Raw genomic sequence first — 14,147 nt, forward strand, 5'->3', positions numbered from 1 at the left:
CAGTAGTAGAAAGATAACATTCATTAAATATGTGTATTCCTTATTGAAAAGAACTATAGACAAAAAAAATTTAAGTTAACATAAATTTTTATCGTTCTACTACTGTTTTTAACTTAAAACTCACAAAGTTTACGATATTTTAACAAAACCTACCTACCCCTTTGTTCAAAAATTAATTTCTCTACTCATTTTTTTCATTAGTGGATAACATTCTACACAAAGTAACAGTTTTTTCTACAAATTTACATACAATTTTGTTTTAACTCATCAATTTAAGTTATAAATAATAAGTGTAAGTGTTCGTTTGTTCCACCATCGTATTTTAGAGCTTACATTTTATAAATCATATCCTTGTTTTTTTGTATCTCATAATAGAAAAATTATACATCTTTAATGGTAAGTCAGGGTAAATAGTAGGATTTGCTTGGATATCTAGCTGATTTCTTATGCCTGTTATCCGGCCAAATATCCTCTAATTTGCCGGATATCCGGCGTTGAACAGTTATACGGCCGGATATCGGATATCCAGCATTAGAAACCAGCCGGATATCCAGTATCCCGCCAAATTTAGATCTAGCAAATACTTAGGAATGTATGTAGTATATACGTGGATATTATGACTTGTGAAAATTGTCTTCAATTTAGTTTGCTATTTTCCCTATCATTTATTGGTCAGTTCGATCATCCAATAGGAGAAGATGATATTTGGTAAAGGTGGGGATGAGGGGGATCGTTATTTTAGCCCGCTACAAGTTTCACTTTATTAGAGTAAATGATTTGTAGTAGGATCCAAATAATAAAAAAATAAATTTATAAAGGGATTTATATTTGTAATTTCATTGCAAAAACATGAACAACTGTATAGTATACTTTTGGCTGTACAATTTTATGATATCCAAACCTGTAATTATACAGTATGGTTATCCTTATTTTTGGTAAAGAAAGATATAGAATTATGTTCAAGACCAAGATGACAATAACAAAATTAAGGCACAGGACAATTTTAAATGTGTTCATAGAAAACAGCAGTTAAAATAAAAAGTTTCAAATAATGAAAAACATTTCCATCTTATTTTTTTGTAGCAAAGCTGTTCTATAATTCCAAATGTCCGTCCATCTGTCCGTTTATCCGTCCGCAACATACGAAGTGGGGGAAACATGATTTTCTCGGCTCCTATTCAAGAAATACGGGTGAATTTTTTTGTGAACATTCCCATCATTTTCTATTCTTATTACACTGAAATAAATAAATTTACTTAAAACTATAGTTGCTTTGTCCCTATCCTCTAGGGGGCCTTTATTCGAATTGAGCGAGAGGGTTTACAAAAATAGCTTAAAACTATACCAGAAACTGACAACTATTTAAGTGATAGAGTAGCTTCGCTGAAGAAAAAATGTTTTTTCGCCTTTTTATTGTTATTAAATTATTTATTTTAGATAAACCATTTATCAAACGTATAAAAATTTGCAAAAATGATTGAACACTTTTGATTCACATAGAATCTAGTTAAAATCAACAACATATGGTGGTCAAGAAAAATCAGTTGCACTTGAAAATCAGGAAAATTAAATTGACTAGTAAGATATATAAGTTTTCCGGAATTTTAATGTTAGGGGGAGATTTGAAATCTGCATCAAATTTTAAGGATTTTTTATAAAATTCGTTTTTTCTATAATTCTTTATCTAAAAGCGGAAATGCATTTTAAGTTAATTAATTTTGACCAATAGGATAGGTGGATTTTAAACTACCTGCGCTCTAATTGGTTGAATGATGTACGCCATCCAATCAGAGCGCAGATTTTTTAAATCCACCAATCACAGATGCCAAAATTAATTAACTTAAATCGCATTTCCGCTTTTAGATAAAGAATTATAGAAAAAACGAATTTTATAAAAAATCCTCAAAATTTTATGCAGATTTCAAATCTCCCCCTAACTTTAAAATTCCGGAAAACTTATATACCTTATTGACTAGGTAAAGATAAGTAAAACAAGGATGACAACATCCATAAAAGCGAAGCACTGAAACGGTAGGACAAACGAACATTAACATTTGTATAGTGTCAGAACTGAATAATCAGAATATAAATGTATAAGAGTCGAACCAAAATTGAAAGTAAATTTGTTAAAAAACTGCTGGATACAGGATAATGTTTATGGACATACTTACATTTTTAGGACTTGATTATAGAGTTGCTTCGTTGTCCCAGGAATTAATATACCAAAAATCAGATCAATCGGATGATTAGATCACATGAAAATTTGTTGTTAAAAAAGTAAAAAAATCGACAAGTTTAAAATGGACGTAATGGACGTACGGACATTCTGGTAATGATTATAGAGTTGCTACGCTTTTTAAATCGTACCTAACTACTAAAGGAATCACCATGCAAAGTTTGAAATCAATAGAACAATTCTAACATGCCTAAATTAACGAAAAAAAGCTATCCGTTACGGACGGACGGACGGACGTACGGACGGACCGACCCTAATTATAAGAAAGCTTCGCTTTTAAAAAGCAAACAACAAAACATAAATAAAGAAAATATAGCATTTTTTGAAGGTAAATTCCAATAACTCAGTTAATAACTAGTTAATTTGGTTATATAGATCTGACAATGTGATACAACTGCGGCAATGTCTGAACATAGTGTAATGTACAATTATTGTTGTGGTGGTGGTTGGGAAAACAACATAAGTTTTCTTGTTGCTGTTGTGTTGGAAAAATTGATGTTGCATTTTTTAAAGCGAAGCTTTTCTATAATCAGGGTCGGTCCGTCCGTCCGCACGTCCGAACGTTCGTACGTCCGTAACGGATAGCTTTTTTTTGTTAATTTAGGCATGTTAGAATTGTCCTATCGATTTGAAACTAAATAGTGATTCCTGTAGTAGTTAGGTACGATTTAGAAAGCGTAGCAACTCTATAATCATTACCAGAATGTCCGTACGTTTATTTTAAACATGTTGATTTTTTTTACTTTTTTAACAACAAATTTTTATGTGATCTAATTATCTGATTGATCTGATTTTTTGTATACTGATTCCTGGGACAACAAAGTTCAATATTATCAATATTATAAGCGAAGCAACTCTATAATTAAGTCTTAAAAATGTAAGTATGTCCATAAACATTATTCTGTATCAAGCAGTTTTCAACTAATTTATTTACAATTTTGCATCGACTCTTATACTTTTATATTCTGATTATTCAGTTCAGACACTATACAAGTGTTAATGTCCGTTTGTCCTACCGTTTCAGCGCTTTGCTTTTTTGGATGTTGTCATTCTTGTTAATAGTGCAAGTTCTCTTTAATTGTATGTACAATGTACATGCGTACTTATGTCACTCTTTAAATAAAAAATAATCCTTATAATAAAGTAGCAGGATGTTTGTTTGTCTCTTTGTCTGTATGTCTGTTTGTACCGAATGATCTCGCTAACCGCTGAACCGATCGGGTTCTCCTAAACAGGGAGACTCTAACGCAACATAAAGAGGTATCGTAGAGACTTGAAACCAAAAAAATAAAAATTTAAAGTGCCACTAGAGGCCTCTAGTAACAGGGTAACTTAACAAAGTGTCTCAGAAAGCAGCCATTTGACGTCATAAAAATGGGGGATTATCCATCTCTTTTTAGGGATTTTCTTTCCCATTTCTCTTCTCATCTTCATCATTTTTATGACGTCACATGGCTAATTTTAAGGCACTTTATAAAGTTACGTAACAGGATGTCTTTGTGTCTATACTCTATGAATGTGTGTGATTGTACCGATTTAGTTCTAATTTACAGTGAAGCTTCTTATAACTCAAGGGGGAGTTCATAACCCTCCCAAGGGAAATAGCAACTGAAAAAAAATTTCCCTCTTAAAAAATATTTTCTTTACTTAAAAAAAAATAGAACTAAACGTGGAGGGTTAAAATACCCCCTGTTCACTTATGTGCCCCTAGAAGCCTCTGGAGGCGTAGCCGCTTGCATGAAAAAATGGTGTGTATTTCTTTAAAATCATTTGATTTTGGAATTTATGTTAGGTCATACTTTAAAATTTTTTATATAAAGAATTTAAGTAGCGGGAAAAAGTGTCCAAAAAAGCAGCCAGGTGACGTCATAAAAATGAGGAAGAGAGAGAGGAGAAGTGGGAAAGAAACCCCTAAAAAGGAGATGGATAATTCCCTCATTTTTATGACGTCACATGGCTGATTTTTGAAACACTTTGTCTCGCTACGAATTTAATCCAAAGATTTTACTGGACCAAAGAAAGGTCCTACCTATGATGGATGGCATATTTGATGGTTGTTGCCTCTTACTTCTGGCAAGCTCTGCTATCTCTTCATACTGACCATTTGATACACTTATAACTGTCTGAAATATAGATAGATAGATAGATAGATAGATAGATAGATAGATAGATAGATAGATAGATAGATAGATAGATAGATAGATAGATAGATAGATAGATAGATAGATAGATAGATAGATAGATACATAGATAGATAGATAGATAGATAGATAGATAGATAGATAGATAGATAGATAGATAGATAGATAGATAGATAGATAGATAGATAGATAGATAGATAGATAGATAGATAGATAGATAGATGGATAGATAGATAGATAGATAGATGGATAGATAGATAGATAGATAGATAGATAGATAGATAGATAGATAGATAGATAGATAGATAGATAGATAGATAGATAGATAGATAGATAGATAGATAGATAGATAGATAGATAGATAGATAGATAGATAGATAGATAGATAGATAGATAGATAGATAGATAGATAGATAGATAGATAGATAGATAGATAGATAGATAGATAGATAGATAGATAGATAGATAGATAGATAGATAGATAGATAGATAGATAGATAAATAGATAGATAGATAGATAGATAGATAGATAGATAGATAGATAGATAGATAGATAGATAGATAGATAGATAGATAGATAGATAGATAGATAGATATACAGATAGGTAGATATAGATAGACCCCCCTTCTAGACGCCTCATAATTTAAAGACCTTTATGTTTATTGTACATATTATTTTATGTTCTGTATCCCATATTAATAAAATGTAATGACAGTAGGTTTGGAACACAGAGATTAGACAATGGAGGTTAGTTACTCTTCTTCCATAATGTTTATGTGTTAGAGTCCACAAGGGAATCCCTTGGCAGGTTCTTAGCTATTAAATTAAACCTTTGAGATACCTGTAGACCTAGGGTACATACAGGGGTGTATCCACTAGTGTTTACAGATTACATCTAATCTTTGAAATAAGATTGGTTTTTAATGCTGCGCTTATTATGAAAATAATTCAGATTTTAATTACTAAAAAGTTTTACATTATCTGTCCCTTAATCTTTTATCTCAGATTTGTACAAATAAAAAAGAGAAACAAAATCTTACTACATACCAAAGGATTAATTTATATCTAGAATTGTCATTAAAATACCATTTGATGAAACTTGATCTATGTTTACATGTAATGTAAATAGATAAAAAGATGCGTAGCAAAGCTCCTAAAAATGTATTAAGAACATAAAATAAATCTTCATACAAAACTTCAGAGGTCTATATTTAACAATAATTGCTCAATTTGGACTTTTCAGAAAAAGGTCCTGCAATCAAAGAGTTGGTTGTCTGATGGGTGTTACTTAACCAAATACCCAGGGTGTTTGGAAGAAAGAGATTTGGCTCCCCTTTGTTATTCTGGGTTGTTAGGCCTGACGTTAGAGTGCCTTGGACAGGATCCTCGCCTGTATGAGGCAATTAATAGTTAACCTCCTCCTGTTGTTATTGGTTGTTTTGAAGGCACAGAATCTTGTTTAAATGTTTTATTAGAACCTTTGGATGAGTCACATTTACATACACAAGTGTTTACACAAAAAAGCTAATCACAAAAGATGGTTTGGGGTTCGAGACTGGACCACACTGGATCATTGAAAGAAAACGATGTAGTGGGTTTTGTCGTATTTTCACAGTAGCTTATGATAGGTTATTTTAGGTAAAGTTAGGTTTGAGAAGGCTAATGTGCAAATACGACAAAACCCGCTACTTTGTTTTCTTTCCATGATCTAAGACATTAAAATAACTTCTGCTTTCATATCTACCCTTGTTCCTTAAACATGTGCATGTGCAACTTAAAACTTGCTTAGTTAGGACTTCCAGACAACTGCTGTCCAATCAAAGGCCTGTAAGTGTATTGTGCATCAGTAAGTGAAAAAAACACAACTTTAACATTAATATATTTTTAAAAATTTGTCAAGTTTATTCGAAAGAAAGTGTCCTAACTTTTGTGATTTTTTTAAATAGCTAGTCGGTGCTTTTAGTAAGTACCTAGTAGATGTAAAATGATCCATACAATTTAGATATGCAATCGACTTTTTTTTTGTAGACCTCATTTAAGCAATTTAAGTTTTTTTTAAAATTAAGTTGGTTTTAAGGTACTAAAACGCAACAAATAAAGAAGCAAATTGCCATTATTAACAAAAATATAGTAAGATCTTTAATTTGACACCTTACTTTTTGGATTCTGTTGTGTAATTATTGAAAAAATCTATTTGTTGAACCCCGTTGAATCAAAACTTTGAACTTTGGGAGCTTGTCACGAATGGGTTAAAAAAAAATTACAAAAGTTAGGACATGTTCTTTGTCAAGTTTATTTCAAATCTTATAAAATCATATGCTGATAATGTTTTGAAGTGTTAAAGCCTAAGGTTTTACAATGGGAGACTACTTTTAACTGTACTAATGGCTGTAGTCAAAAGGGCAAGTTAGGAAAATAGCCTAACCCCATACAGGGACCTATAAAAAGCTTCCATAAAATGGAGAACCCAACCGGTTAATCTACAGGCAAAAAAACACATTATCCTTCATATAATAGGATTAGTCTTGCTATGTTAATATATTTTACTTCATGACATAAACTACCATCATGGGGGGTTTAATCATAAACAAAAATGATGCATATAGGGAACGTCGATTTAGATTTTTACAACAAAAATGTGAGATTTCTTATATTTTTATATAAAAGTTGGGTTGATAATCTAATTAGTTTATTAATAACTAGAATATATTTAGAGGCATATAAGGGTATTTCATATTTGGAGGGGGGGAGAGTCAAACCCCCTACTTAATAAAAGGTAAACTGTTTGGGGTGAGGTCATTTTTTTTGTGCGATTTCTCTTGGGAGGGAAATGGTACTTCCACCCCCCCCCCCCCCTCAAATAGTAAAAAACTTTCTTAGGACATATGAGAAGTTACACTGTAAATGAGAACTATATCGGTTCAGGGGTTGTTAGCGAGATCTTTCGGTACAGACAGACACACAGACACAGATCCTATTAGTATTACTGAACACATTTTGCATGGCAGAATTATCAAAATCGATGCCCCCTAATGCGAAGAATATTGTATATGAAGTTTGTATGGTCGTAATTCACAATTACTGAGCCCAAATAGGCCCCCACAAAGAATTTATGTTTAGCATCTAAAAGAACACTCCTAGATTTTAATTTTCAGAGAAATTTGAGATAAAAAAATTTTAATTATAAAAAAGATCACATTCCAAATTCAAAACAGTAAGAAAATTAAAGGTCGAGTTGTTCGACTTGAAAGATTTAGAGTTATTTTGTCAAGGCATTCTCTCTATCATTTTAATGTCTTTGTTAAATGTAACATTATTTTAAAACCATTTGAATAAAATTCATTAACCAGTAAGCTGTTTGACATACCATCATGAAGAATTGGTTTAAATGTATGTTATTTTAAAATGGGACTCGAACCCGGAACATCAAATATATTTTTTTTAAATATTGAAAAAAGAGAGTGGCTTTTTAAAGTCACAAATCTTAAAACACTTTATATGTTGATATGAAACAGTGATGCGGCCAGGAAATAGTAAATAATATGTCCACATCTGCCCCTTAACACAACTACTCCACCAAAAAAAAATTACAACATCCATAAGTAGCGAAGCTCAAAAATGAGCTAGTAAAAGTGGCTGACTCAGATTATGACGTCAAAAAATTAACCAATGAGAGGCCACTATAAATTTTACCATTGGTCAATTACAGTGTATACTGGCCTCTCATTGGTTATTTTTTTGCGTCATTATCTGAGTCAGCCACTTTTACTAGTTTCCTCAAAAAATATGGATAGACATCCAGAAAAAACGAACTATTGAGCAGTCGCAGTGTAATCATATTTAATCCCTGAAAATTTGAGTCGTCTGTCTTGAAAAGGAGCCGAGAAAATCATGTTTTCCCCAAAACGTTTCAGACGGACGGATATTTTAACTATAGAGTAGCTTCGCTACTGAAAACGATTATTAAAGTTTAAAGAACGAAGGACACTTTAATATTCACCAAGGCTGTAAAATGATCAAAATTGTATCCTCATAAGTGCTTAAAATGTAAAAAAAATTTGAGTAAAAATTAAAAGAAAGAAGCAAAATAATTTTGACCAAAATTGAACTTGTGACAAAAATCGTAGTTTTGATGCTTTTTTAATTTAGAATTGTAAAAAGTTAAGCTTTGAATATCCCAGGAAGGATAGAGAAAGAGAGGTAGATTGAGAAATAGAATGGAAGAGAATTTAGAAAAAAGTGTTTAGTAGAAGGGGGAGTAAAAGGGTAATTGATTACCCCCCCCCCCCCCCCCACCTACACACTCTTAAAAAACCTTAAATGTCCTTATAATAGATGGAGAGATAATATGGTGGATTCTTTTTTTTTTTAATAAAGGTCGCTTAGTGAGGCAAAAAATTATTGTAAAAAATCCTCCAAAATCACATAAAAATGTACAAAAATTAAACAAAATCATGTGTTAATAATCCTTTTACGATTTTATTTAGATTTTGTAGATTTTTTATGCGATTTTGGAGGATTTTTCAAAAAATAATTTTGGCTCAGTAAGCGATCCTAATTTTTTTTTTTTAATCAACATCTGATTAGGAAAGAAATTTTAAGATAGACGGATCACAGAAGAAGGAACATAATCATTCATAGAGTAGCTTCGCACAATTTTTTTTTGTTAATTTACCTGTAGAAAAATAACAAGGATAAGATTGTGCCTAGCTCCAGCCATTCTCGGTAACAAACCTGAAAAAAATATAGATCAATAAGATAAAAATGATCTATAAAAACAATACAACTAAAAGTTATTTTGTAACTAGAGCCGTTCATGTTTCAATCTGTCTGAGAAGTAGGGTTTTTTTGTTTTTCTTTCGGATCTTGCTATCTAGTGAGATAATCAAGTTTTTATTTTGGGAAAGATTTATATAGCTCCTGGAAAGGTTTTAAGCTATTTTATTTCTGAATTAAAGTCTTGCTTTTGGTTTAGGTTATTTTTCTTAGCACTTTATTGCCAGGGCAATGTCATATATTTTACGAGGGACTGCCTTTTAAACATCCGGCAAAAGTATATAGTAGATGTATTTTCGCCAATGCAATTCAGAAAGTATGAATGTATGTATTTTTGACAAATTGTATTTTACACTTCATATTTTTGACTTTCAAAGGATGAATTTCGCCTATTAAGATTTTGAGTAAAGATTAATTTATCATTAAAAGTCATATTCCTGCATCTACATATTCCTAAACCGAGCATAAATCGTAGAATAGATATGCATTTAAAATTGTCTAAATAACCTTCCCCCCTTCAGAATAGGATGTACTTCAAAGTCCTTTTAAAGAACATTTTATCTTTGAAAGGAAGTTCCCACATTTAAGATCAATAAGCTACAATTTTAGCAGATTTTAGCATTTTTTATACATAATTTTAAATTGATTTAAAACTAGAGACTAATTAATGAAGATGATTAAAAACCCTCCACAGATTATGACGTCATACGATAAAATAACCAATGAGAGGCCAGCATAAATTTTAACATTGGCCAATTACAGTGTATACTGGCCTCTCATTGGCTATTCTATCGTATGACGTATCTTCCTAATTAATGTGTGTAGTTTTCCTGTACGGGAAGGGTGGGCATTAGAACATAAGTTACACTGGTACCCAAGCTTTATGTCCAGATTTTTATATTTTGTAGGCTCAAAAACTTTGGGTACTTTTATTAAAGCTTGCTGAGAGTCCAAACTTTTTCATCAAAACTTTTAAACTACAGGAGGTGAGGTAATTTTGTTCATCATCAATGGGGATGTATAACAATTTTTCGTCCATTGTCTTATCCCTTCAGATCCCTGTAAAGGATAAGTAAACATGTTTTAACCCTTCGCTAATTATATGTTTTCCATGTTTGTATGGTAACTATTTTACACTATATGAATGTTGTATCGAATTGGACGATGCCAAAATAAGAATGTGTTTTTACACAGGAAATCAGGGATACAACAAACGACGACAATTATATCATTATCCCCCCCTCAAAAAAAAATAAAACATTAATAAAAGTACTCACAGGGGCGTATCCGACAATAAAAAAAATTGAAGAGGATTTCATAAAGATTATCTGTTTGTACCCAGAGTTCTGACGAATCAAGCTTTATATTGGTCATTATATATCTAGTTTTAGAGAGGGCTGGGTCGAACTTACCACCCAAAGAAAGTGAATATCCCCACTCCCCCAATTTTTGTAATTATAATGAATAATATTGAAGGTTAACCCCTTCTCTTTCTCAAATGCACTTATATTCATGGGACTAAGCCTTACATTTCTATAAAATATGATTATCTGTATATTTAATTTTGATCAGCTCCAAATGGATTTCCTATTCTAGCCCTAGTTTCCTAAAGTGTACAGCAGATAACCCAATTATTGCAGACCCTTTTTTCAGCTACTCCGGAAATTTGTGAAAACAAAGCGATTTATACATTATACATTCAAAATTTCAATGTTTAAAATTAATTTTAATTTTTTTGGAAGTTTGAAGCTTTTTTAGCTAATAGAGATAGGACGCGGACGCTAGGTACACTTTCGGAAACTAAATTGGAGTTCATCTTAATTTTGATTCAAATGAGATAAAATTTGGAAAAATGAAACATTATTGAATGGCCGTATCAATTAAAGCGGGGAATAAAAATCCTCTATTTACCTAACCGTTAATCACTGGAAATATGAGACAGACGTTTAAATAAGAAACTTTTCCATTGCATATTTAATCAAAAATGTACAAGGATGACAACATTTATAAAAGCGAGACATAAAGGCATACAAATTTTCAAAAAACAATTGTTTTTATTATATTCTATTATTTATAAAAATAACTTTTTAGTTTATTCTATTTCCTATCATAAAAAAATGCCTTTTAGTTTGATGTTTGGTTTTAAAGGGGGTATTTTTTCCGGGAGGTAAATTCTGCCATCCCCCACTCCCCCCCTCCTGGAAAAAAGGTGAACCCATCACAGATCCATTAGCCATATTCCTAAAAAGCACAGCCTAATCGATTCTGTGGTTAGAGAGACAACAGGTCTATAGTATAGATGTATATACAGACAACTACCTCCATTCCTTTTTCAAAGACCCCTTTCGTCTGCTTTTAACTTATTTTCTGCTACTTGGCTGTGTTATTATAAGCGACACAATTAGTTGATTTTCATTGACCCAATAGAAAGGTTGCACAAGGTGGTTGCAATGGGGAGATACTGTTATTTAACCCTTTCTCCATCTATTGTTTTACTCTAATAGCGAGACCTTATGACCAGATGGACGGAAAAACCTCATTCTACTTTATATCTATTGGTCTTGCATAAATGCGGGTAGAGAAGATCTCCTTCATATTTACTTTTAGGTATGGCCACTAGTTATATCCCTAAAAAGAAGATCCCAATCGTTTTAGCGGTTAGCGAGATCTTTAGCCACTTTTTATCATAGATTGCAGGGGATATTGGTTAAATCAAAAACTAAAAAAAGGATTAAAATTGAGTATCTTGAGTGATTTGGAGGGATAAGACAATGGACGATAAATTATTTTACACCCTCAATTATGAATATTTAATTAATTAAAATCATTATTAAAAAGCTTGGATAAAACTACTTTGTACCTACCAATCAAAATTGAATAAAAGTACCCAAAGTTTTAAACCCAATGAATGAGATAATGTGTTTATAAAACTTTGGGTACCAGTGTATTTTTTAGTCAAATTTATCTCCGTTTTTAAAAGCGAAGCTTTTCTATAATTAGGGTCGGTCCGTCCGTCCGTCCGTACGTCCGTCCGTCCGTCCGTCCGTCCGAGATAGATAGCTTTTATTCGTTAATTTAGGCATGTTAGAATTGTCCTATCGATTTCAAACTTTGCATGATGATTCCTGTAGTAGTTAGGTACGATTTAGAAAGCGTAGCAACTCTATAATCATTACCAGAATGTCCGTACGTCCATTTTAACATGTTGATTTTTCTACTATTTTAACAACAAATTTTCAAGTGTTTTAATTATCCGTTTGATCTGATTTTTGGTATATTGATTCCTGGGACAACAAAGAACAATATTATAAGCGAAGCCACTCTATAATCAAGTCCAAAAATGTAAGTATGTCCATAAACATTATCCTGTTTTTAAGCAGTTTTTCAACAAATTTACCTACAATTTTGATTCGACATTTATACATTTATGTTCCGATTTTTCAGTTCAGATACTATACAAGTGTTAATGTCCGTTTGTCCTACCGTTTCAGTGCTTCGCTTTTATGGATGTTGTCATCCTTGTTTTATAAATGATTATTATTATTTGCAATTAGTTGCAATTAATGATTGCCACTGGCTAATTTGACTTCATATTTAGACAATTTGTATGAAAAACAAGGATGACAATATCCTCAAAATTGTAGCTCAACAAAAGAACAATTACAAAGTAAAAACGAATTTAAATTGAAGAAGTTTGAACATAACATCACTGCTAATTTGTCGCAAAATTGCCTCAATACAGGATACTTCTTCTCATTAAGACCAAAATTAACAAATAATATCTAAAAATTGTTTGAATTCTGACTTTGTTAGCTGGTAAACTTATGGAAGAAATATGGAGTAGAAATTTACAGAACTAGCATTGCACTCTCCCTCCCGGGTTCAAGCTGTTTAGAGTTAAAAATCTATTCTTATAAAAGCGAAAGAATATTTTTCTAGTATGGCTTCGAAACCTATTAATATACTTTGGATTAGATCTGGGTTTCAGCCATACTGAAAAATCATGTATAGAATCGAATCACAGACTATTTTCCACGAATATTAAAAAAACCATAAAAATAACTCCAGGCCTTCGATCCCTCTGGGCTAACAAAACTTGTTCTAGTTTGATAATTTTTCATGTTAATATCCACGGAAAGTTGTCTATAATACTTATTCCTCTAACCTAACCCTTTATCTCTGATAATAACATACTTGTAAATTAATTTGCAATTGTTTAAAAATGCATTAAATATTTAATTGTTTAAGTTAACAGCTTATAAATAACTTTAAAAGTTTCCACTACTGAGTAGCTTTTTTATAACTCACTTTGTCTGTTAGTCCTCTTGATCAAGATATTTATTTACAGGGGCAAAGACCAGGATTCTAATAAAGCTTTATTAAAACTAGTTTTACCCAGATAAGTTATTTGAATTTTAAATATAAATATGATGAACCAAGGTCCCTGTTTCATGTCAATTATTTTTTATATATTTCTTTAATTTTTTTTATTTGCAGTTATATCTTATTGATTTACTTTATGTCATTCGTTACCATTTAAGTGACATAGATCTTAGTAAACAGTATGATTATATATTACTGAAATAAAATAAATGCTCAAAAATCCGTCAAAATGTTGTTCAAAATCCGCAAATTTTGTTTTGTCTGGCCATTACTGCATTCTAAAAACAAAATATTTACACAAGCTTGCTTCTAAATAAGAATTATATCCTTGTCAGTTTAAAAAAAACATTTTAACTCTACACTAGGGTTTGGCTGGATATCCGGTTTGGCCAGATACCGGTTATTGAAACTATCCAGTTATCGGATATCCGCTGATTTCTAATGCCGGATAATTTGCCAGATATCCAGCCGGATATCCAGTATCAGGTCAAAAAAGTATCTGGCCCAACCCTACTCTACACCCACTTACTTCCCTATTATCTGTAAGCTACCAAATGATGATGGAAATCCTGGACATAATCCGCCCCAAAAATTTCTCCAAGATTGTTGA

The 14,147-nt window shown here is 31.7% G+C and overlaps 1 protein-coding gene across 1 annotated transcript in view; it reads right to left on the minus strand.

The window, feature by feature from the left end:
* Positions 1 to 14,147, minus strand: part of LOC145333365 (cuticlin-1-like) — a 106,434-nt gene that overhangs the window by 83,414 nt on the left and 8,873 nt on the right. The window contains exons 2-3 of the mRNA XM_080178482.1: positions 9,054 to 9,112; positions 4,266 to 4,359 (exon numbers count right to left, since the gene is read on the minus strand). Of these exons, the coding sequence (XP_080034608.1) occupies positions 4,266 to 4,359; positions 9,054 to 9,112 (153 nt within the window). The remainder of the gene's footprint in view (positions 1 to 4,265; positions 4,360 to 9,053; positions 9,113 to 14,147) is intronic.

Source organism: Acartia tonsa, chromosome 12, assembly GCF_053477335.1.
Source record: "Acartia tonsa isolate MP-2025a chromosome 12, ASM5347733v1, whole genome shotgun sequence".
NCBI classification, from domain to species: domain Eukaryota; kingdom Metazoa; phylum Arthropoda; class Copepoda; order Calanoida; family Acartiidae; genus Acartia; species Acartia tonsa.